Genomic DNA, 21912 nt, shown 5'->3' with positions numbered 1-21912 from the left:
AGCAAAACAGCCTGGTAGTTTAAAAAGTTGAACACAATTATTATTAATAATCTGCGCTATAAAATAAGCAGAGAATTATCTAGGCTCTCTAGTTTTACAATCAGACAGAAAAAGAACCCTTAATCTCTTTACGCAGTAACTGTGCAGCTACAATCTTATCAGGCCTCAAGGCCCTCCACTGAGTTTCTGTCAACAATTAAACTACATTGTTCAAGCTTGAACAGCATGTTGACACATTTGATGATTGTATTACTCTGAAAAAGGATAAGACCCGGCATGCATGCAAAAGACTGAAATGAGTTTCCGTCTCGGTCGAATTCTCACACACATAGGGCCAAGTCATACCCAGAGATAACCCTTACATGCATGAGGAGAACATGCCAACACCAAAATGATAAAAGAATGTGTTTCTGTCTAAAGAAAGGATTTGGAGGAAAATGCTTTTTAAGTTGATTGTTTAGTAAAAAAGTTGCATAATGTCCAAAAAGACACCTAAAACAAAAGCCATAAATTGTTCATGTGATAATTTTTATTTATTTGCTAAACTTTTCAACATTCATCCAACAACACCAGATATCAACAATAGACCATCACTTTCATAAACTCCCTTGGAATATAAAGATTTTTTTTCTCTTCATTACAAAGAACAAACCATAAAAGATACAAAATACAAGTACAGAAGTATGGTAGACCAGGAGACAATGCCAAGACCTTACATAAAAGGATTGTATCTAAATACAACAGGAAAACAGTGCGTCATCAGAAAACACAGGAATTGATGTAAATTGATGATAAGTGTTTTTCTTTTTCTTCCTTTTTTATAAAAACCATGTTAATGTGGATAAAGTAAGGAGAGTAAACAACATCAAGGTAATCCTTTCACCTGGATTAAATACATTTTTCTTAACATTGTTCATTCAAACAGGCAATTTCTAGCCTAAACGTTGAGTATGGAGCACAAGATTCCCTTTGAACATTAAATTAAGACAAAGAAAGACATAGCAAGAGTGAGGACATTACGAAAGTCCAGCAACAAAATGTTCAGTGTCCTCAGATGTCCATAGTGCAGATCTCCTGCCTGATAGTCCATCTAGCTTCACATAAGGTTCACCAAACCTTTCCTAAAGACATATGTTCAGGTTCAAGAAGTTTGGGCTTGTGACATGATGCCGCTTCAGACATACTGCTCTTTGGGGAAAGTATATGGCCCCACTCCAGGCGGAGGAGATGACAAACCTGGCACAGACGGGTATTTAAAGATGGCTGTGGTGTGTGTCTGTGGAGCAAAAGTGTTTTTTGACGGGGTGCTGGCACTGCTGGTGCCCAAAACAGGCATCGTTTGTGAAGGGTGGTAGGGTTGCTGGGGTAGAAATGAAAGAGGGGGGTTGATCGGTGGGGAGTAGGGTTCTGGATAATCCTCCTTGTTACAGGCAAGTCTGTAGCTCACGTAGTCAGCTGTGTTTGGAAGTTCCTCATAAAAGCGTCCAGCATGCTGCAGAGAAGCAAAATCATAATGTTAAAAGTCAAAAACCCATTATCTCTGTGCTGTTTTTCTTTTGCTTGATAGTAGTGTTGCAGGAAACCGAGCTATCCTTGAGTTTAAGCCATGTGAGATAAAAATTAACCCAGACATATCAAACACGATTTCAAAATCATTATAAACTACTTCAGAAACTTTAATAGAAAGGAACAAAAAATGTTGTCACAGACCAACTCCACAGTGAACTAAAGCAATGAAATAAACATTAAAATAATAGCTGGTAAAGCTATTTACTGGTTTCTTTCTTCTTCCTATGGAATGAAAAATGTGAATTTTATGGAACATAATGTCCTGTCACATCTGTAAACAACGTGTATTGCTTGTGAAGTGCCTCTGTTTTGTATAGTGTGTGTATATTGGGATTAAAAATGTAAAATTCAGTGTTCAACAGCATTAGAACGGGGCATGACCTTTTACTGAGTGTTTGTTTAAGGCAACTTCATAACAATAGTCCACAAGGTGTTACGAACGAAGTGGTGTTATGTAAGCGGTGTTTAACCCTATAAGTCCTAAACTGAGCGGTGATGATCTAGTCAAATTTTCAGCACCGCAATTCCACCACACTTTGCGCTATCTGAAATATTCCAATGGTTTCTGAAAGGGGAGACGTTGCGCTTTCTGGCCAATATCGGGTCATTATGGTAATTTCACCCCCACTGTAATAGGGAGTGAGTTTAATATATCAGGGGGAACTCTTAGTAGACGGCAAATTGCAAAAATAACTTGGTAAATATTGAAAGTTCCAGTTGTTATGTATAAAATGGCAATATATATTTACTCACAGGACATTTAAAGAACTGTGTACAATTAAAATAAGCAAACAATATCCAGGTGGAGATTTTAAATTTAGGACACAAAGGGTTAATACACAATAGGTGCAGCTGTAAAGAGCTTGATTAATGTCCAAAATGGCTTTCAGTAACGGACGTTTTAGTAACATTTGAGTTTAGTGTTGTTTAACCTTTTTATCCTCATAAAGCAACATAAAAAAGTAACATTACAGTATGGTTATAATACTGTAGACTGATTCAAAGCCCTGAGATTTGAAAATGTCAAGCACAACATACGGGTTACCTGAAAATCATCTGGTCTTTTTCTGATGGGTTGAGACAGTTTTCTGGATGGTGAGTCACCTCTGATCAAAAAGCATTAGAGAGAGAAAGCAAAACATGTCAAAATTAATGGGAATCGCCTTGAGAAAAAACTAAAATGTAACAATCTGAGATTGCGTTCACATACGAGGAGCTGTCTTTTCTAGTTCTTATTTTGAGCACCAGGACTGTGATAGTAATGCCCATCAGGACGCCAGCAGCCAATAATAAGGCGATCACACTGATGACGTCTCCTGTTGCAATCTGGGGCAGGGGCTTTTCTGCAAGAACAGCAAATACACAAGTAAAAGTTTTCCAATAGCTATTAGAAAATAAGAGCCCTATTGATAATTCAAAAATTTAAATAAAAATTTTTCTACTTAATATTAAAATACACATATCCACTAAGTCAGTGTAAAATCTTTACACCCGGCCTCATGCGAACCCAAAACAGTGTTCCTCTGAAGCTTCTTCAAGTGCTTTTTTCTTTCTTTTTTTTTGCCAGTGAATTTGTACATTTAAACATATCATAGTTTTTGAAGGACCTAAAAGTAATAAATTAGCTGAATAAGAGACGTACTCTAGCTACCTTACCTAAAACGCTGACTTCGACAAAGGCAGAGCTGGTCCCGATACTGTTGGTGGCGTCACACACGTATGTTCCTTGGACCTCGTATGTGACGGGCCCTTTAAACAGGAGGACGTTGTCTCGGATTTCGACATTGCTCGGGATGGAGCTGTTAACCCTGCAGTCGCAAAAAACATATCAAAAGATGCAAGGTAAGCGTAAAAGCTGGTCTTTAGATAGTCGATGTTGCCTTTAGTTTCAATTTAGAGTAGTATTTAAAAGTGTTAGTTCAAATAAATAAGGAAATGATCTGACCCAAAGCCTCCTGCAAATTCAAATTTCTATTTATCTCCAACATGACTTAATCAAGAAAATTATAACCGGCTATTGGAAATTTTATTTAAAGGCAAAAACATGCAGGAAGGCTCAAAACCATAATTTTAGATATTGTGTTTTTTTAAATAAGGAGATTCCTCCACCTGTCCATCTAATCAACAACATGATGACCGAATTAAGTTGCGGGATAGATTAGTTGAGGTTATTTTGATTTTACTGATGCTGAGAAAATAAATAAGCTTCCCCATAACAACCCATGAGTATTCTGAAAAGTTGAACTTATACACCACAATGTTTTCGTCCATCGCATCACTATGTCTGCGATGTGTCAGGTAAATCTATCCTGGCATTAATCTGGTAAGGAAACAACTGTGATTGTTCAAAGAAAAAAACTAAATCTGTGTAAGTGAACTCTTACAGTCTCCACTGGTACAGAGAGACGACTGGATTGGCGTCGGCTTGGCAGCTCAACTGGACGTTCTCTCTGTTCAGATACCAGTTCCCATCAAAACCATCAATCATCACATTGGGCTCATCTAGAGAAGAAGAAGCAATATCAGTTAGGTTAGCCGTTATTTCACCAGGCAAAATGTTAAGTATAAATAAAATAGACATTTTTTTTAAAGAGCTAGACCATCTGCTCCAGCTGGCTTTTTAGGATCCAAAGAAAGCAATTCAACTTTGACCTCTTTGACATTTGAGATTCAACAGGTAAATCAGACATGATATTGAGTTCAGCATTAAACAATGCTTGCAAATACGTCAAAATGTCCAGACTTTTTGAAATACTGGTTAAAAAGATCTGCCACGTAAAGTTTGTCAGTAACCATAATATTATCTGATTTGATAGCTAATAGTTCATCATTTATTTTCTAACTGCTCAGCTGTTTTCCAAAATAAATGGGAATTTGAATTCCACCTGTGTTGCTCATTGACATAATGTCTCAGTTGCCTTATTTCTAAATTGTTGAAAAGAAAGTCTCATTATAATTCAGATTTTCTGGCTTTTCTTTTTTTGCCTTAGGTGTAAGGCCAGGTCTTGGGAGAACACAGAAAGTAGCTTGATAAAATGGCCCTTAGAAATGCAAAATGATCACTATAATAATTTTAAAAAGTGCCAGGAGAATGCAAATAGGAAGAATTTGCTAAGATTACCTCAATCAATGATTCTTAGTCTAATCTTTTGGAGTCATACAGTGTTAGTTGGGATTCAAATTGGTGAAGATTTAGAGAATTATATACTTTGTGCTTCTCACGAATGACTTACACTGGATATCAAGAGTGACACTGTCCGTGTAGACCTCCTCATTGTAGGTGGTGACGCAGGTCAGTGTCTCCCGGTGGGTTTCCCTGCTGGGGACTAAAATGTAGTCGCTCTGAACAGTGAACGTCCCGTCTGAGTTGATGTACTCTCGGGTGGTCACTTCTCCAGGCACCCTCGTCTCCCACCTGTTCCCGCACACAAGACAGACGAATCTCAAAAGACTTGCCATTTAAATCACAGTAAAACTGCAGTAAAAGCTTTAGAAAACCATGTATCATTTCCCATCCGCTTCACATTTAAGACACTACTTGGAAACAGTACTTTGTGTTGGTCTGTCACAATGACAAAAAATGGAGTTTGTAGTTAGTTTTTTTTTTAGAAAATGTGAAAAGGTCCTAGGAGTATGAACACTTTGGTGAAACACTGCGTATTTCAAAAAAAGAAAGGTTAATTTGAACATAAATACAGACAAACCTAATTGTTCCAGGTGGCTTTCCGTTGGCGGAGATGCAGGTGGCCACTGGAGTTTTTAGGTTTGATGAACGAGCCACAAGTGTAGGCGTGGACAAACTCATCTGGGTTGTTGGGCGAACTGTAGAAATATAAATGGAGATATGTTAATGTTCAGTGATGATGCACACGTGTCTGTCAGTCAACAACTTTTTGCTTAAAAGTTGTTGAGCATACAAGGATTATATACAATAATAACTATTTATGCTTGGAGAATCCACCAAAAATATTAAAATACAAAGTTTTACCCTTCAAAATAATAGTGTTTTACACTTCAGACACTGAAAGGTCACTCGGTCATGCTCTCACCGAAGACGGTGAGGTTTACGGTGTTCTCCCGGTTCCCTGCAGGGAACGTCGTGTATTCACAGATGTAAGTGGCTTCATCAGAAAGGCGGAGCGAAGAAAAGATGATGGTCGTGTCCTCCAACGTCGGAGTTCGCCGTCTGACTGCTGCGTTCTTGAAGGTAACGCGGTCCCTGTAAGGAGGGGCCACAGACACACCCAGCGATGGATTTGCTATCGCCACATTCTGCTTGGAGCCGTTCGCCAGTTTCTGCCACGTTACCTTGAGAAATTGAGACAAAAATCGAATAGAGTCAAGCAGAAATTTCAAAAAACTCTTTGACAAAAGTAAATAATAAATTATTGTTTTTTTCTAAAAAGGACTCATGGTCTTGCTGTCTGTTACCTGAATGGAATAATTATTGAAATGTTTGCTTCTCATTCAGTGTTTTTGTGTTTAGATGCGTGTATTAACTGGACATACCCTTAGAAAGAAAAAAACAACAACTACAATTTTATTTCAGTGGTGCAGAGCAGCAAAAGCCATTGTAATCTGTGTTGATGACCCATTATTTAATTCACTACCTGTTGGTACTTTAAATGTTCGCCATCCATTATCTGAACACGTTATTTAAATGTTCTCATTAATTTAAAATGTTTTATGTGACTTTAAGAGAAAATCCGTGACACTGTTTGTGAGGCGTTTAATTTTAACATGTGTTTGACTGCGTTAATCCAACACTGTCGACATATACCTGGGAGATTTTAACAGGTGGGTTACTGTTGATGAACCGGCAGCGAAGGTCCACCTTTGAGCCAACATAGCCGGACTTTCCATCATCCATTTCCACTCTCTGTCCGTTTACTTCTGCAAGCAAACAAACGAAACACAAAATGAATATTTAGCCAATAAATTGCTATAAAATTCACAGCATGCTTAACGTGTGAGCTGAGCTGTAAAAGGTGGTGCATGTTGGCAGAGGTGCAGGTAAACTGCGCCCAAAGGTTGTGGATTAGCTGGAGGTATAAATAAGCAGGATTTGTTTAGTTACTCCTTCTACTGACTTACTGATCTCCTTTAACAAATCCACAGCAGAGCCTCGCCCACTGTACTGAGAAAGCACAAGCATCACGCTTGTTTACTTGTGCCTGTCAGAATCAGTAGAAACAGCTTCCTGTTCAGTTTTTGTGATGGCGGATGGAATTTGTCCTAATTATAATGTGGGTTAAACAGCAAAGTGAGCAGCACTGAACAAAACACAGTGAAACAATTCCTGCTCTAATTCTCAGACATTAATGTACACATTACTCGCAAACGTTTCACGGCCACAATTACAACTTTTTACTGAATAAAACCACATTTTTTTCCCAGTGTTTCCCAGAGATCTCTTCTCACCCCGCGAGGTAACTAACCTCAAAAAGTGCCTCGTCTGCCAAGACCTGCGATGTATTTAGCTATTTTAATCCATGTTATCCACACCATCATTTAATGGGCTCTTCCTTCGCACGTCTAAACACCAAGCTCCACATTTCCCTACTATTACTGTTGCATTGTGGGTGTATCTTTTAGATAGTTTAATCAACACACATACAAATGGAAATTATTTATATAAGCTTGGAGAAACCCAATGAAACAGATAAAGATACATCTTAAACATGCCAACTCTTGTTACAGTGTGTTCAAATAAATGTCCCATTAGTTATTAATGTAATAAATCATGACTTTTTTTTAATTTTGTTTTGATAGTTTCGAGAAAATCTTTTGACAAATACATATAAAAACTACATTTATTTGCACAACATAAAATGATGTTGATTTTCATATTTTCATCTGTATTCATAGTTCCAGTCAAAAGTGTACATCCAACCACCATGGGAATAAATGTCACATTAACACAACAAGCAAATTCTGGGATATTTTTTAATAAAAGTATGAATTCACAGAGGATAGAAATTTACATACAGATTACTACACATTTAACTAAAACTACTAATACCCTAGCAAAGGTAGATTTAAAATAATCTTACCAACATTATTTCTGACTGGAAACAATATTAATTTCATGACGAATTAATTTGTGCCTCCACAGAACAATGGAGGGATTTACTGGCATATTCAGTAGAATCTACCTTTATTATTTTAATAACTGCATAGTCTTAATAACTGCTTACTTTGTACATTTAACAAAGTAAGTACAGTGTTTATTTTGAACACATAAAGGATAATTCTATTCTACTACTTATTTTCACATATCTGTGTCTGTTAGAGATCCGCTTAAGCTTTGTTTTATTATATAAAGCTCAAGTAATGTGGCTAAAATCTCTAACAATAACATATATTTTTGTGTGTTTGTTGTTGAGCTGACAGGAGTTGAAATTCAGCTTACGTTGGTATATAAAAGCTTTTGTAAGTTAATTTAATTTCCCTATTTTTGAAAGATTTCAATACTAATGCACATTTTTAACTGGACAGGGATACAAACACATTATGAAGTCGTGATTCAGAGTGTCAGTAGATTAGCCTGCCATGATTATTCACAAGCAAACAGAAATACACAAATCATATTCAAGATGTATGTGCTCAGATAAGGCTCATTTCTTAGATCTCAGATAGAAAATAACCTTTAAGCAAGTATTAAACATATTTTTAATTGAGCCAAGCATTTATTTAAAAAAAAGATTGTTTTTAATTGTTCTGATGCAAGATGATAATCCTAGATATATTTTATTAGCTGTAAGGCAAAAATCCTCATAACAGAAGTAAAAGCTTTAAAACATCAGTCTGTCTGTAGTTAATCTGTGTAATTTATTTCACTTAGTGAATTAATTAATAGGACATAATTGAACTATTCAAGCATATTCTAATTTATTGAATCAAAGCTCAATGTATTTATTGAAATGTACTGAATAGTGATTGAAATGTGTTCTGTGTTGGTGTGCAGCATTGGGAGGAGACATAATAACACTGGGAGCAGTGGGATTTAGGAAATTAAAATCCATATCAGAAAATTCACAGTCCATCTGCTGCTCTACATCTGACATATGGACGTCCAGAGACTGACCCTCGTGACTCGGCCTAAAGCTGAGAGTAACTAACAAGGTTAACTGCAGGCTATGTTAACTACCTCCTAATTGGAACCTATTGCCATCACTCCACCAGTGTTTACATTTAGCTAAACAATGCTAGTGTTGTTTAAAATAGAAGAAAAATAGCAATTAAAGTGTTTAAACCATTTAAAATCAATTCCATTTTGTACTCTAGCCTGAAATCGCTAACAACCATGCGCTGACTCTACCACAACTTTTTGTTATTTAGCTTGTCCAATAAATTTTCCATTCAGAAATTACACGCTATGTGATTTATAATATAGGTTAAGCAAGTAAAATAAGTATTGGACTCATCATGTTTTTCTTCTATTGGATTAAAAATGCACACCAGATCTCAGCAAAAACCTAAGAAATCAAATCAGTCCATGAACTTAAGAGGGAAAAGAGAGAAAGTGCAGCTGTAAATGTTGCTATTTGTACAGTTTGTCCCTGAGACTTTTTTTATGGGAGTCACTTTTGTTTTTTCCAGCTGTGGCACTTTCTGCAACCCTTGGATAGTTTTTCAGCCCATCAGTTATTAAATCAGCTGATATTGATTTAATAATCCTCAGAATCCTTTCTGAATATTTTCTGGATTTGAATACTTCTTTTCCTTCATGTTTTATCAGAATTTCTTGTGTTGTTCCATTTTTTACCCATATTATCATGATTATCATGAAATAATTTGCTTTGATTTCTGTTTATGTGTGAATTATTTAGGTTGTCTCAATGACCTTGTTTAAACTGTATAAACATGTTCAAATATTTACCTTCTGTACATGACACATAGAACGCAATCTTAAGATCTCAGAGTCCAAACTGAAAATAAAATCTAGAGCTTTGTGAACTGTGATCTTTTTCGAATATTTTTTTCTTGTTTTAGATGACAAGAAAAGACAAACAAGTTGAAAAGTTTAACAGTGTTTGCACAAGGCTGTAAATCTTCATTTATCTTTATTAATAGTTTCATTTTAAAAAGGTCATTCAGATGTTTGTCGTAAACAAAAAGACTATATGAAACTAATATTACAAGCATTGTAGAGTGACGTTTATTTGTATAGCACATTTCAGCAACAAGGCAGTTTAAAGTGATTGTGAACCCTCTGCATCTAATTCTTCATACAATCATACATTTGCTGGTTGCATCAGGTGTTCCTCAGATTAAACACCTCAGATACCAGGACTGATAACACAAATCTTTAGTTGCTGGGACAACGAAATTCTCCAAAAACTTTAGATGAGAAGGCTTCGTGTGGCACAAAGAAAGAAAATGATTTTAAAAATACACCAACAGCCTTAAATAATCCTGGAGATACAACTGGAAGCAGAGTGGTAAATTACCAAATTTTGAGTTAAAGAACAACAGCAACGCCACCTGGACGTAACAGAAAGAGGAAGCTATCAATAGCTACTATCAGAATCCCGGGAAGACAGGTGGTTAAAAACTCTTTACTGACAGCAAATGACCTGCAGCCTCTGTGATAAACTCAGAAGGGGTCCGTGCATGAACTCTTAACGAACTGGAGACTTTTAACTGGGCCAAGACTCCAGAGGAACACAGCCAGACGCCGCTGTCTGGCTGTGACTCACGTTAGCAGCAGTGCTATGAGGTGGTTGAATATTTTGGAGATTACAGGAAACATTGTGAGTTATATTACACTAAAAATTCAATGAACAGATTTCCTGGTGTTTACATCAAGTGTCAATTTCATCCTTCCCAGTCTGAAAAGATTAAATATTTAGACCAAACAAACATGACAAAAAATCCATCACAGCCTAATCCACTTCAAATAAATGCTGCCAGTAAATAAAATCTTCTCTGGAAATGCATTAAATCTACGTGAGCATGACTGGAAAAAATCTGAAAGGCAGTATGGGTGCAGTGCAGCACCCATCTACTGCAAGAAAACACTTGTTACAGCATCGATATATATTACATATTAATGGTTTAAAGCTTAACTTTTCACAACAACATTGGCTTTACTGAATAAAATGTAAATGCACGACACCATTTTGTAAATGGCTAGAAGGGGAGTTAAAATGCAACTTATGTGTAAAATGTTTGGAAGCTTGATATAAACAGGCAAAATTATTGTTAGCCTTGTAGGCTCATTCTCAAACACAGCAAGGAAAAGTAGGTTTGATTAATTAATTTCCCCCAATTTTTGTTATATTCCAACTTGTATGCATGAAATATAAATACTATTTAAATTGTCATTCAGTAGAGGGAAGATTAGAAAATTAAATGTTTTTTTTAACAAAATAATATTGGACTGGCAGTGTCCGTTATAAAAATAATCAGCTGATCTGAATCGGCAGGCCTGGTTTTTTAAAGATTGGTGATTGATCAGAAAACTGCAATCAGTGTAGTCTGATTGCATTTTAAATTCCACTATAATTGGTAAATCAGTCTCAAATATTCCGCCATTAAATAAACAATCTACTTCTCAATCTGAAGTGAGTTCTTTTCTTTTTCTGATGAAAACGCACCAAAACTTCTCCTGACTTCTCTTAACTCACTGGACAAATCGTTATATAAATCTTCACTTTCGAAACTTACAGCGGATCTGGAGACTACAGGTCGCTACGTCGTGTTTGGCATTGATGAACAAATTAGCGCTCAACTATAGAAAAACCTAGAAGTCTCTAAAATCCCAACATTATTTACTAGGTAAAATTTGTCAAAAAACAAAAATCAAGCTATGTATAACAGTTAAGAATATATAGAAAAAACACCAGTATTTTTAAATAATTTGTCCGGAGGGAAATAAAATATGTCGTAATAGTCTTTGCTTTTCATGACTTTTCTATTCAACACAGACATGGAGAGTCCGCCCTGATGACCTCTGCAACTGAGCTGATTAGGAGCTTAAACTGAAGCTATCGCAAAGAAAGACAACCTTTCTGATAGGTACAGAAAGCCTCCTTTCCCCACATCGCTCGCAGCTTCCTCGTTTCGATTGTGTCAGCTCACATTCTTCTATTGTTTCTAGTATGGGAAATGACCTCATCATGTCAATAACCCATAAACAGGAGCATGCTGGCAAGAAAAGGGCTTGGGAACGAAGCACAACAATAGCAATACTGTTTCCTGCCTGAATGGAACATTTAGGAACAGTTAGAGCAACACAGCATGACGGTGGGGCTTTTTGTTCACATCCTGCACGGATATCCTGCATCTTTCTTTGCTGTTATTTGAAAAGCTAATTTTACCATTGTGTGTATGAATGAAACACTGAGGCAAGTGCAGGTGTTGCGACTGAAAGTTTTTAAAAATACAACAAAAAGGTCACTTTACTGGGCAGTAAAAAAAAAATCTCTCACCTGATATATAGTCCAGCTTCTATAAAACAAGATGTGACAGTAATGTTTGAGGTTTGTTTTGCTGGGTTATCGTAAATTGAGATTTGACAGGATAAAATTCACTTCAACAACCAGTAGGGCTGGAATATGAAGAAACAAACTACGATAGAGCTGCCTTTTGTGTTAACAAAGATTTATAAACTTTTTTTGATTTTATCATTATCCATCCATTCCTGATTTTCCATGCAGGACGTACGGTGTTGGTATCCGTCAGCGGTCATTAGGGAAGAGGCGAGGTACACCCTGGAAGGTCGCCACCCCATTATTTTTTCAGTGGATTGCTTAAAATATAATATGTCAAAGTGAAAAAATAACAATAAAACACTATTCCACTTCCTTTTGTTCTCTTTTAGATGGTATCTAACATGCAACCTTTGTATTGAAGCCTCATCTGCTTCCAATTTTACATTAAGATATCAGAGATATTTCTGTTTTTCTATCTTCCACACACATCACAGCTTAAGGGTGTAACTCTTGCTGTCATGAAAATTTGCTGCACAAGTTACAAAAGTATTAATCCTGTCCTCACTCATAATTTGTTTTAGCATACTACTTCTCAGAGTGGTTGAGAGAAAGCACTCAAAGTGAATTTGATGGGTTAGTAAATGGGACTGAAACACAACAACCCACCTTATACTCAGTTTAAGGTTAGAGGTGAGACGCAATTTTAGTAATGTTTACACATTACTATTTTCAAGTAATTTCTACTTCTGTAAGTTGTTCTATATCATACTTAACTATCCTCAAGGAGCCGCCTGTGACTCGGTTCCTAAGATAAGAAGACATGTGATACTCTGGGTTTACAAGAATGAGACGAGATTTTAGAAATACTTGTTTTAACAAAAACTAAGACTCTTTTTTTGTTTGTCACAAACAGAAAAAAAATCACAAATCTAAGAGCTTACAGTTGTAAATCTGGCTTTTTTTTTTGACAAAACTGCAAACATTTTTGTCTCAAAATATACTTCTCTTCAAAATGGCTTTCATTTTAAAATCTCGTCTGTAGTAATACTTTTGCTAACCCTTTGCTCAAATGGATATCAGACGAAAACAATGATGGCATGTGATGGATCAAAAGATTTTTAAAAAGTTCACAGAGCGAGAGAAAGAGAAGAGGGCAGATTAACTGTTTAATCTTTCTGTCATAGAATCTGTGATTGATCGGGGATTACATGCCCCGTCTGCTTTTTGAGGTTTGTGATCAGGGATGCTGAAAAGTCTGAAAACTGAAAAGGCCCATAGTATTTACAGTTCCCTGACAAAAGTTGTCATATATTTTGGTGATTTATAGTGTTATGAACAAGTATTTGCCCCTTTATGGGGTTTTTTCTGTGTTTGTATCTTCGCCAGACTTAAATGTTTCAGATCACAAAACAAATTTTCATACTGAATATAGAGGACTTGGATACATACAAACAGCAGTTTTCATATGATGATTTCATTCATTGATGGGGAGAAAAAGCTCAACCTGGACAGTGTTTGAGCTTAAGTTAATCAGGATTTCCTGGTAGAGAGTAAAATTCCTGGTAACATTAAATACAGAAAGTCATCCGTGTCTCCATGTACGTAGAGAAGCAACTCCATACCAAAGTTACAGCCAGAATGTTTGACATTTTATTTATTTTTTTCTGAAATGTTGCTTAAATGTTTACCAGATGGAATGGTATACATGCCTCCTAAACAGTTCTGCTTTTTCTTGTACGACAACAGAAGATTATCAAGATATTTTAATAAGAGTGCACGATGGAAGTCACTGTTACCCAGCCTCTTTCTTTTGGTTGAATCATAAACACTCATGAACCTCTCATTTTTCTGTGACCTCCTTGATGAGTTGTTAGTGCATTTTTGGAGTAACTGTGGCAGATTGGCCACTACTAGGAATGTTCACCATTAGTCCATGTTTTCTCTTCTTGTGTGTAATGGTTCTCTATGTGGTTCACTGGAGTCTCAAAGTTTTACCGATGGCTTTCTGACATCTGCAGACTAATCAGTGTTGGTGACATTGTTTATCACCTGCTTTTGAGCTTTAGTTCAGGGCATAACATGTTGCTTTCTTCAGATCTTTCAGCCAAATCCATGATGTCAGTCAGGTTATGTTTACCTGATTTCTCAATTTTACAGATTCTACAGTTCAGGCAGAAATCACTCCTGGTGAAATAATTACTTGAACATTAACTCAGGTTGGTTATTAAAATTTGCTTGATGATTCAAAGAAAATGTTAACAAAAATTTTAAAAAACTGAATACAGTTTTCTCACAGTGCTGCATTGCCACTGAAATCAATTCTGCCCTTGTTTTTGATCAGAGTCAGTGCACACACGTGTCTTCACGCGTGTGTATGTGAGTTTATGTGGGTGCGTAATCTCCGTGGCAGGAACGTGGCGAGTACGCTTGGCCGGCGTTCAGCAGGCAGCTCACAGGATTATGGTGACTGCTGCATGTGTGGCTGAGACATAACATGAGAACACAAAAGGCAAAAAGGAGACGGGATGAGGAGAAACGAAGAAAACACCCGGGGAGAAACTTTACCAGACTGAGGGGGCAATCAGGCAGAAAGATGGTTTCAATCTGCACACTCCGGAGAGAGTGGAGTAAAAAAGAGGGAAACAAAAGGCAGAGCGGACAGAAGGAGCGTGTTTGTGCGGGATTATTTCTGTAGAGTAGCGTCTGTGTGTTCCAGCTGTGGGCAGTGGATTACGCAGAAATGCATGAGCCTGTCTGTTCGTCTCATTCAGCCTTTTCTGCGTGCCTCCCTGCTGGGGATTTCAAAGTTTTAATGCAAGAGGAAAAACAAAATAATCGATTGTGATAGCACTCATCACTGATCGATGCCAGGTGGCCCCGGATCACACCGACCCGCTCCAAAACATCCACAGAAAAATACCCAGCAGCAGCAGCCAGCAGCCCTGGCAACAATCTTGTTGTCACTTCCTGCACAGCTCTAATCCAATGCTGTGTCCTTCAACATAACAATCGTATGGCACACACTACTAATACATATGTGTGCACAGCAGCAAGTTACTGCCCAGCTTCCAGAGAAAGCTTTTATTATTCTGAGAAAGGAAAGGGGGAAAAAAGCAATCACAGCTGATGTCACAACATCTCCCTCCATGTACGACGCAGCCACAGATCGAATGCCAGCTTTAATGTGTGGCCCAAGCTTACAGTGATTACACTGCTGCACCTGTCACAGTGGCCATGAGTTGGTCCATTCATTCACACACACAATAAACCTCCAGACAAACACATCTACGCCATCTAAACCAGCACTCACTTTAGTTTTTCTGCTTTTCTTTAACTGCGGTCAAGTTCAGGCAGACAATACGTAGGTCCTGCTGAGCAGCTGGTTATTATTGAGTGTAGTTTGAAATCTTAAATCCTTTAGATTGGAAGAGTCTGATGCAGGTTTGAGTTGAAAACGGAAGAGCTATACATGGTGTGGCGTCTGAGTTAAAATAATACAAGCTTTTGAAAATTCGTAGTAAAACTGGTCATTGTGATAGAGGCAGGAAATAAAATCCTTTTGGGAGTGAAAAATATAAATATTCAGATGGAAAAACCCTAAACAGATTTATTTCTCAAGACGCTCAATGACAGATGTCAAACTCTCTGGTTACCTGTTGCATGGGGAGGTTGACATAACTTAAAATCTACGCCAAAATGTGTCAAAAATGGTTCATTCGCCACTTTTTATATTTGTTACTGGTGAACAAAAATGCATTACTGTAGATATTTAATATTAATATTAAACAGAGCAGTATTGTGGTATTTTTGCTCAATCCCAAATGATCCATGTTATCATGGTACAGGGGACAGGATAAGCATATGCAGACAACATTAAAGAAACAGGAAGCAACTATTTGATACAGGATCAGATTCAATGTGAAGAATGAACTAACGAAACCCTAAACAAAGGGAGGCAAAGGCACACCATAACAGAAACCAGGAAATCATTATGAAGCAGAGATAAACATGTGGATCTGACAAATACACATAAAGGAAACCGGGACTGTAAATCCACACAGGTGTGCTGGCAACAAAGCCAGAAGTGAGACAAAAAGACAGGAAGGAAGACTGACAAAGAACCCGCATTGCAGAATAAAACAGGGAATGACTGGCACAAGCTGAACAAAATGAAACCCAAAAGAAACATAAAACAATGTTGACAGAACACAACATGCAGAAATGTCCGGATAATCAAATATTTCTCTTTCCTTAAATTAAATGTCCTTTTATTTAGTTATGCCAAGGAGCCATCGTCCTCACACCTGCACCAATGTGCCTTGGCTGCTAATGATCATGTTGCCAGTTCATTGATGTAGATACTTACCACTGCAGACTGGGAATAAACCACAGCATCTGCAATTGTGAAAATCCTTTCACCCCATGATCTAGTCATCAGACGTTCTCAACGTCAGTCAAACCGTTTTTACTTGGCCAGTTTTTCCTGCTTGAAACACATCATCTTTGAGAACGAATGCTGCCTGAAGCTATCCCACCAAAGGACAGAAAGACATCCACTTCACTTGTCAGAGGTGAAAATGTTATGCTTGATCTGTGTTATATCATTACAGTAAAAAATAGCAAGTAAGAACAATTTATTTAATATTAAGTCCACATTTTTTATGCTGAGGATGAATTACTCATATTTCTTTATCTCTTTATGTAAATTTTACTCTTTCATTACTTGTACTTTTACTTAAGCAAAATACACAAACAGAAGCCTAATTTTGGACTGCAGTGTAACATTACATTGTTGCCACTTAGGCGTCAGTTTCACTTAGAAAATATAGGTAAATTACATTTACACTTGAACATATGTATTTAAAAATGTTTATAAAAGTGTCTATGATTTGAGTTTTCCATATTAAGAGGAGACTATCAGAAGAAAAAAAAACAAGGCATCACTACTATGTTGTCACAGGAATTAAAATGAACATTTTGAATGAATTAAAACACAGGGGTCCGATAAATCTTAGTTGGTGAATAAAAATGTTTTAAATATTGCCGCACAAAGTACTTAATGTGTGAATACATGAAACTTCAGATAAGTTAAGAAGTGATTTTTTTTCTTTCTTTTTGTTAAATCAACCTTACCTGAAATAACACAAGTAGTCACAAAGAATATCCAAAGTCCAGCCTGTTCCATGTCCTGAACACCGTTGCCAGTTTCTGTCTGTGTTTAAATCCCTAGAGTAACCTTCTCCTCTTGGCTCTTGGAATAATAATTGTTTATTTTTTTTAAAAAAAGTAAAGAAATAGACTCAGCTTCAGCACCAGAGTCCGTTCATGTGTGTCACAAGCCGTGCGCAACCTCCAACTGGTCAGTGTGACCTGTGTCACTTTTTCTTTCTGGCGCTCAGCGTGTGGAGCCGGAGCTGCAGCGGTCTGAGGCTCGGCGGGGATAAAGCCGCTTAAACGCGTGGGCAGATTATTTCCGAGATAGACTACCCCCAGCCCCGACCGACAAACAGCCTGTGGGGGCTGAGCCGAGCAACCCGGGCAGCACAGGGCGCCTCTGTAGAGAAATTAAAAGTTGTGATCCGAGGACGCAATTAACAGTCCAGACAGGGACGGAGCTACGGACTTTAAGGCTGTCAATGAAGGGGCCCCCTTTACCTGAGCTTCAATTGGATGTTTATTTTATGAAGTACAAAAATTTATCTGTAATAAAACATTATCTCATAATACATAATTTATGTTTTTCTTAAAAATTGTATTTTATTTTTTTGCATTTTTGTATCCTATTACATTACAGTTGGATGTTTACTAGTTGGATACTGGCCTCCATGGGCGCAACGGCATACTTTCTGAGGCTTTGGTGGTTTGGTAGAATTAAATCAACACTTTATTTGGTCCTTCTCAGAATTGGTGTTAATTATTATATATAAGTTATTATAAGTGATTGAGTAATTCTAAGACTCGAAAGAGTTAAAACTACTCTACTATATAAATATATATTGGATGAACTGAACATTTTTTATTTATTCAGTATTATGCAATAAACTTGATACAACGTTGTTTGGTATTGTACGCTGATGAATTAAAATGGCTGCATTGGTTACACTCGAGGTTTTATACTTATGAATCCAAAAGATGGGTTTCCTGTAAAAACCATGTCTGCTTTCACATTTTCCAGGCGATTAATTATAATTTTGATTGTTTTTGCCCTGGTTTTAAAGCCACACATTCCAAGAACCAGTTTAAGTTTCTGCACATTTATTTCTAAACTTCTTCACTTGAGGATAAATCCCGATTTGATTTTTTGATTCTTTTTTTCTTTATACCTGATTTTAACCTAACCTAACATTAACATTGTGTTGCAAATACGTTTACCTTCATCTTACATTTTATACACCTCCCATTACTAACCTCCAGATGGAGACACTGAGCTTTTATTTTAGCTGCACAGTGATGGAAATTTCTGAAGGGGCACAAATGAGTCATGGAATCCAGAGATGCTGTGAAAACATGACAGTGGGTTTTTATTCGGGCAGACTATCTCAGGGAGGAAACCAAAAAGTAAAAGGAAAGAATGCGCTATATGCTGCATAGACTGAAGAATTGCTTAAAGCAGGATTTTAACTGTTTAATTCTATTTTAACTTGTATTTGTAGTTTTATTTGGCAGGCATAGACTACTTTTGTTCTTGTGCTAAAAACCTGCTTTAGCTGATGGTTTTCAAAACATTTTACAGATTGAATACTGAAAAGTGTGGAGTGCACATGCATTCAGTTACCCTGAACCTCTAGCTATGTTAACAGCGCCGCTCTCTGCTGGAGGGTGAACCCCAGACACCCACCAGGTTGGTTGGAGAGTTTCTATAACCGTAAATCTTTAAGTCTGGTAATTAGGTGTAGGTGTAGACTTCAGCTAAGTGATTCTAAGATATAGATATACTGTCATTTTCTGACAAGCTTTCTTGTACTTATCAAGAAAACCATCCCTACACCAATAAAACATAACATTTTATTTTGGCAACATAACAAAATGCAAAGCAATGCACATGTTCTCATTAGAAATAATCTTCTTGTATTTGAACATCATAATGAGACTGCTTGGTGCACAAAACACTTCCTCTTTTTGAGAAACACTTAGAGAAACAAACTGGACAGAGGCATGAAGGGCAAATCAGGCCAGCATGACTTAGAACATGAGACACAGGCGAGGACTTGAAAGAGGGAAAGAGACAAGGTCAGACAACACCTTGCTGGCGAAAAGCGATGACCATGCCCGAGTTTTGCCTCTGAGCACACACAGACAGCCAGCTCATTGCTTCCGTCAGCCACTGCAGAGGAAAAAGACGAATCAGCGCTCTTTCTGGTCCAGGATCATCCCTCCCTCCCGCTGTCTCCCTCCGCCTCTGTGTGCTGCTCCCACTCCTTCTCAGTGGTGGGATGCTCTGCAGTGCTGCACACTGAGGTGACTCCTGGCAGCCGCTTAGCGTTTTACAAGTGGAGCAGAAAGGAACTGCTGCATCATTCAGCTTTGACAGGAGGTAAGAGTCCCTCAGGGATTTTAATTAACTGTGGATTAGAGAGTAAATATGAAGTACTGAGGATGAGATGCAGGAACATGGAGCTATAAAGACATGATGGATAAAAGTAAGAGGCTAATTTATTCCAAATAATATAACAAAAAAAACAACATTAAGACATATAAAAATGGCTTTTAATGTTGACAACGGTGCTCTAAATTATGCTACGTCATCTCTTTGGACCGCAGACGGGTCAGGCTCTTCACACTGAACACATCCATGTTGGTTTTGACCAGAACTTTCCAACCTCTATGTGCTGTTTGTTGTGACAAAAAAACTAAATTAGGATCCATTTTAGTATTTTCAGCTGTTATTGGCACCGAGCCAAAGAAAACAACTAGCATGCATCAGTATTAAAGTTTAAGTGTTATCTCTTCCTCCGTCTCATTAACCCATTTGTCATTTTTCCCACAGTTGGATGGGTGATTCCTCAACATGCTCACATCTCTGATTCTAAGTGGGATACTTGGAGGTGAGAGTAAAGTTCTAGAAACTTCTAAGGTGTGGCACTGAGAAGCTAAGCCAAACTATTTTGAAGTATCAGAAGTTTCTGATGATAAAAAAAAATCAGGAGATTGTTCTCATTAGAGAAGCTGCTTTATCTCATATTCAAGAAGGAAGGAAGCAACTGGGTATATTTATTGAAATATCATCTTGAAGGATATCACCATTTCTATTTCTTACTGATTTAGTCGAGTAAATGAAACAAAATAATAATGCGAAATTTCTAATATGGACTATTTCTACAGGGGAGAATTTACTGTATGTTCAAGCATTTATTTTTATGTAATTATCCTGTTGAATAAAATTTTTAAAAAAGCTTCACTTTCGGTATTAATCGCTATTAACTCATCATGGATTATTTCAAAACGCTTTTCCGCATTTGTCCAGATTATTTACTGACGCGCTTTCAAACAAACAGCTTTTGATTATAACACTTCAGGGTCATAAAAACAGATACAAGATTCACCATGTGGTACGATGTTGCTATGGCTAACTGTAAGAGTCAAACTGGGATATTCAGTAATGACAGCTAAATGCTTCTAAAAGGGCTGATCTGTGGCGTCTGTGGTCGCTACAAATGAGACTTAGCTACTTCAATCATTTTCTCTCGCGCCCCATGTTTGCGTTTTACCCAGTGCTGCTGATCCCAGTGCAATCTCAGCTGATCTCTGTGTGCTTGGAAGAGGACGAGGACCTGAGAGTCGACTGCCGGATCGAGCCCAAGCCCAACAAAATCAGCAGCTACGAGTTCTCCTGGTCATCTGGAACCAAGGAGGCCCTGATCAACACGAATGTTTCCGGCTCGGCTGCAGAGGCCCAGTTCAGAGACAAAAGCGAAGTGGTGGAGCTTGATCCCCAAGGCTACAGGATGACCCTGAAAGGCTTCACAAACACACTGCCACACAACACCACCTACATGTGTAAAATATCTGGGCAGGTTGAGAGTATCAAGGTGGAGAAAGGTGGGTGGATTAGCTATTTACGTACATGAGGTTCGGTGCTTTGAAAGCAACACTGATACTTTTCTGTTCTCCTGCAGAACAACTGCAGCCTTGCTCGGCTGTCAGCCTGTTTCTGAAGAGCTCGTGGTCCTGGATTGTCCCCCTGCTGATCTTCCTCTTTCATACACACTGCTAAATAAAATGCGACACCCTAGCATGTGCCTATCTACACACAAACAAGCCCAGCCCTGCTTCTGTCTACATACACATCCATCAACACCACAGCTTTAGGTTTTATCGCTGTTACGGCATTAGAATGCTTTTATCGAGGAAGATGACTCAAGACGTTCTGAGACCTTTTGCTTCAGAACTGCACAAATCTTTTGTGATGTAATGCACTGTGACAACTTGCACATGTGAATATATAGTGATGGAGTTCTGGTTTTCAATAAAAGAATGCTAAATATATAGTCAAACAATGATTTTCTGGTTACTTGGTGCTCATAAAAAAACTGAAAAGAATAAAAATGCATAGTCAGTTCAAAGTATGAGGCTTGCCAGCAGAATTTCATTAAAGGTCCATTCTCCAATCAACCCATCAACCAGCCAACATTTACATTTGCTGCCCAAAGTCACAGGAAATGGGATATTCTGCAAATTAGAGTTTCTTTTTCGCAGATTTGATGCAGGATAACTCTGGGTAAAATGTTGGAACCCATATGAAATACTAAATGCGTTAACTATTTTGAAGTGATTCACTTATTTGACATTTGAATCCCAGATTAGACCGAGTTGAATCAAGTCAAGTTCAGCAACAATGCAGTTCAAAGTTCTTTGCACCATAAGAACATAATACAGCAACCAATTATGAAACAAGCAATAAGCA

General features: G+C 37.6%; 2 protein-coding genes across 2 annotated transcripts; one reads left to right on the top strand and one right to left on the bottom strand.

The window, feature by feature from the left end:
* Positions 1-507: 507 nt before the first annotated feature.
* On the bottom strand, positions 508-17570 carry nectin1a (nectin cell adhesion molecule 1a). The gene is made up of 10 exons (XM_028030901.1): positions 17142-17570; positions 6350-6462; positions 5619-5877; positions 5274-5391; positions 4803-4984; positions 3954-4071; positions 3226-3377; positions 2780-2912; positions 2615-2675; positions 508-1492 (listed from the first exon to the last, which is right to left on the bottom strand). The coding sequence occupies exons 1-10, from the start codon at positions 17191-17193 to the stop codon at positions 1175-1177; spliced, it is 1506 nt and encodes a 501-aa protein (XP_027886702.1). The 5' UTR covers positions 17194-17570; the 3' UTR covers positions 508-1174.
* A 1827-nt stretch (positions 17571-19397) lies between these two features.
* LOC114152831 (thy-1 membrane glycoprotein) lies at positions 19398-21505 on the top strand. Its single transcript, XM_028030903.1, has 4 exons — positions 19398-19542; positions 19996-20053; positions 20721-21047; positions 21125-21505. Exons 2-4 carry the CDS (start codon positions 20017-20019, stop codon positions 21220-21222), a joined length of 462 nt encoding a protein of 153 aa, XP_027886704.1. The 5' UTR covers positions 19398-19542; positions 19996-20016; the 3' UTR covers positions 21223-21505.
* Positions 21506-21912: the final 407 nt, after the last annotated feature.

This window comes from Xiphophorus couchianus, chromosome 11 (assembly GCF_001444195.1).
Source record: "Xiphophorus couchianus chromosome 11, X_couchianus-1.0, whole genome shotgun sequence".
Taxonomy (NCBI): Eukaryota; Metazoa; Chordata; class Actinopteri; order Cyprinodontiformes; family Poeciliidae; genus Xiphophorus; species Xiphophorus couchianus.
Note: the sequence above shows the minus strand (reverse complement) of the source record. Positions and strands in the feature narration are given on the sequence as shown.

Coding starts and splice junctions, on each gene's coding strand:
- nectin1a (XM_028030901.1), bottom strand. CDS start 17,193: ATGGAACAGGCTGGACTTTGGATATTCTTTGTGACTACTTGTGTTATT. Junction 5,878..6,349: donor CACCTGTTAAAATCTCCCAG/GTATATGTCGAC, acceptor CAATTTCTCAAG/GTAACGTGGCAGAAACTGGC. Junction 2,913..3,225: donor TGTCGAAGTCAGCGTTTTAG/GTAAGGTAGCTA, acceptor CTGTTCTTGCAG/AAAAGCCCCTGCCCCAGATT.
- LOC114152831 (XM_028030903.1), top strand. CDS start 20,017: ATGCTCACATCTCTGATTCTAAGTGGGATACTTGGAG. Junction 20,054..20,720: donor TCTAAGTGGGATACTTGGAG/GTGAGAGTAAAG, acceptor CGTTTTACCCAG/TGCTGCTGATCCCAGTGCAA. Junction 21,048..21,124: donor GAGTATCAAGGTGGAGAAAG/GTGGGTGGATTA, acceptor GTTCTCCTGCAG/AACAACTGCAGCCTTGCTCG.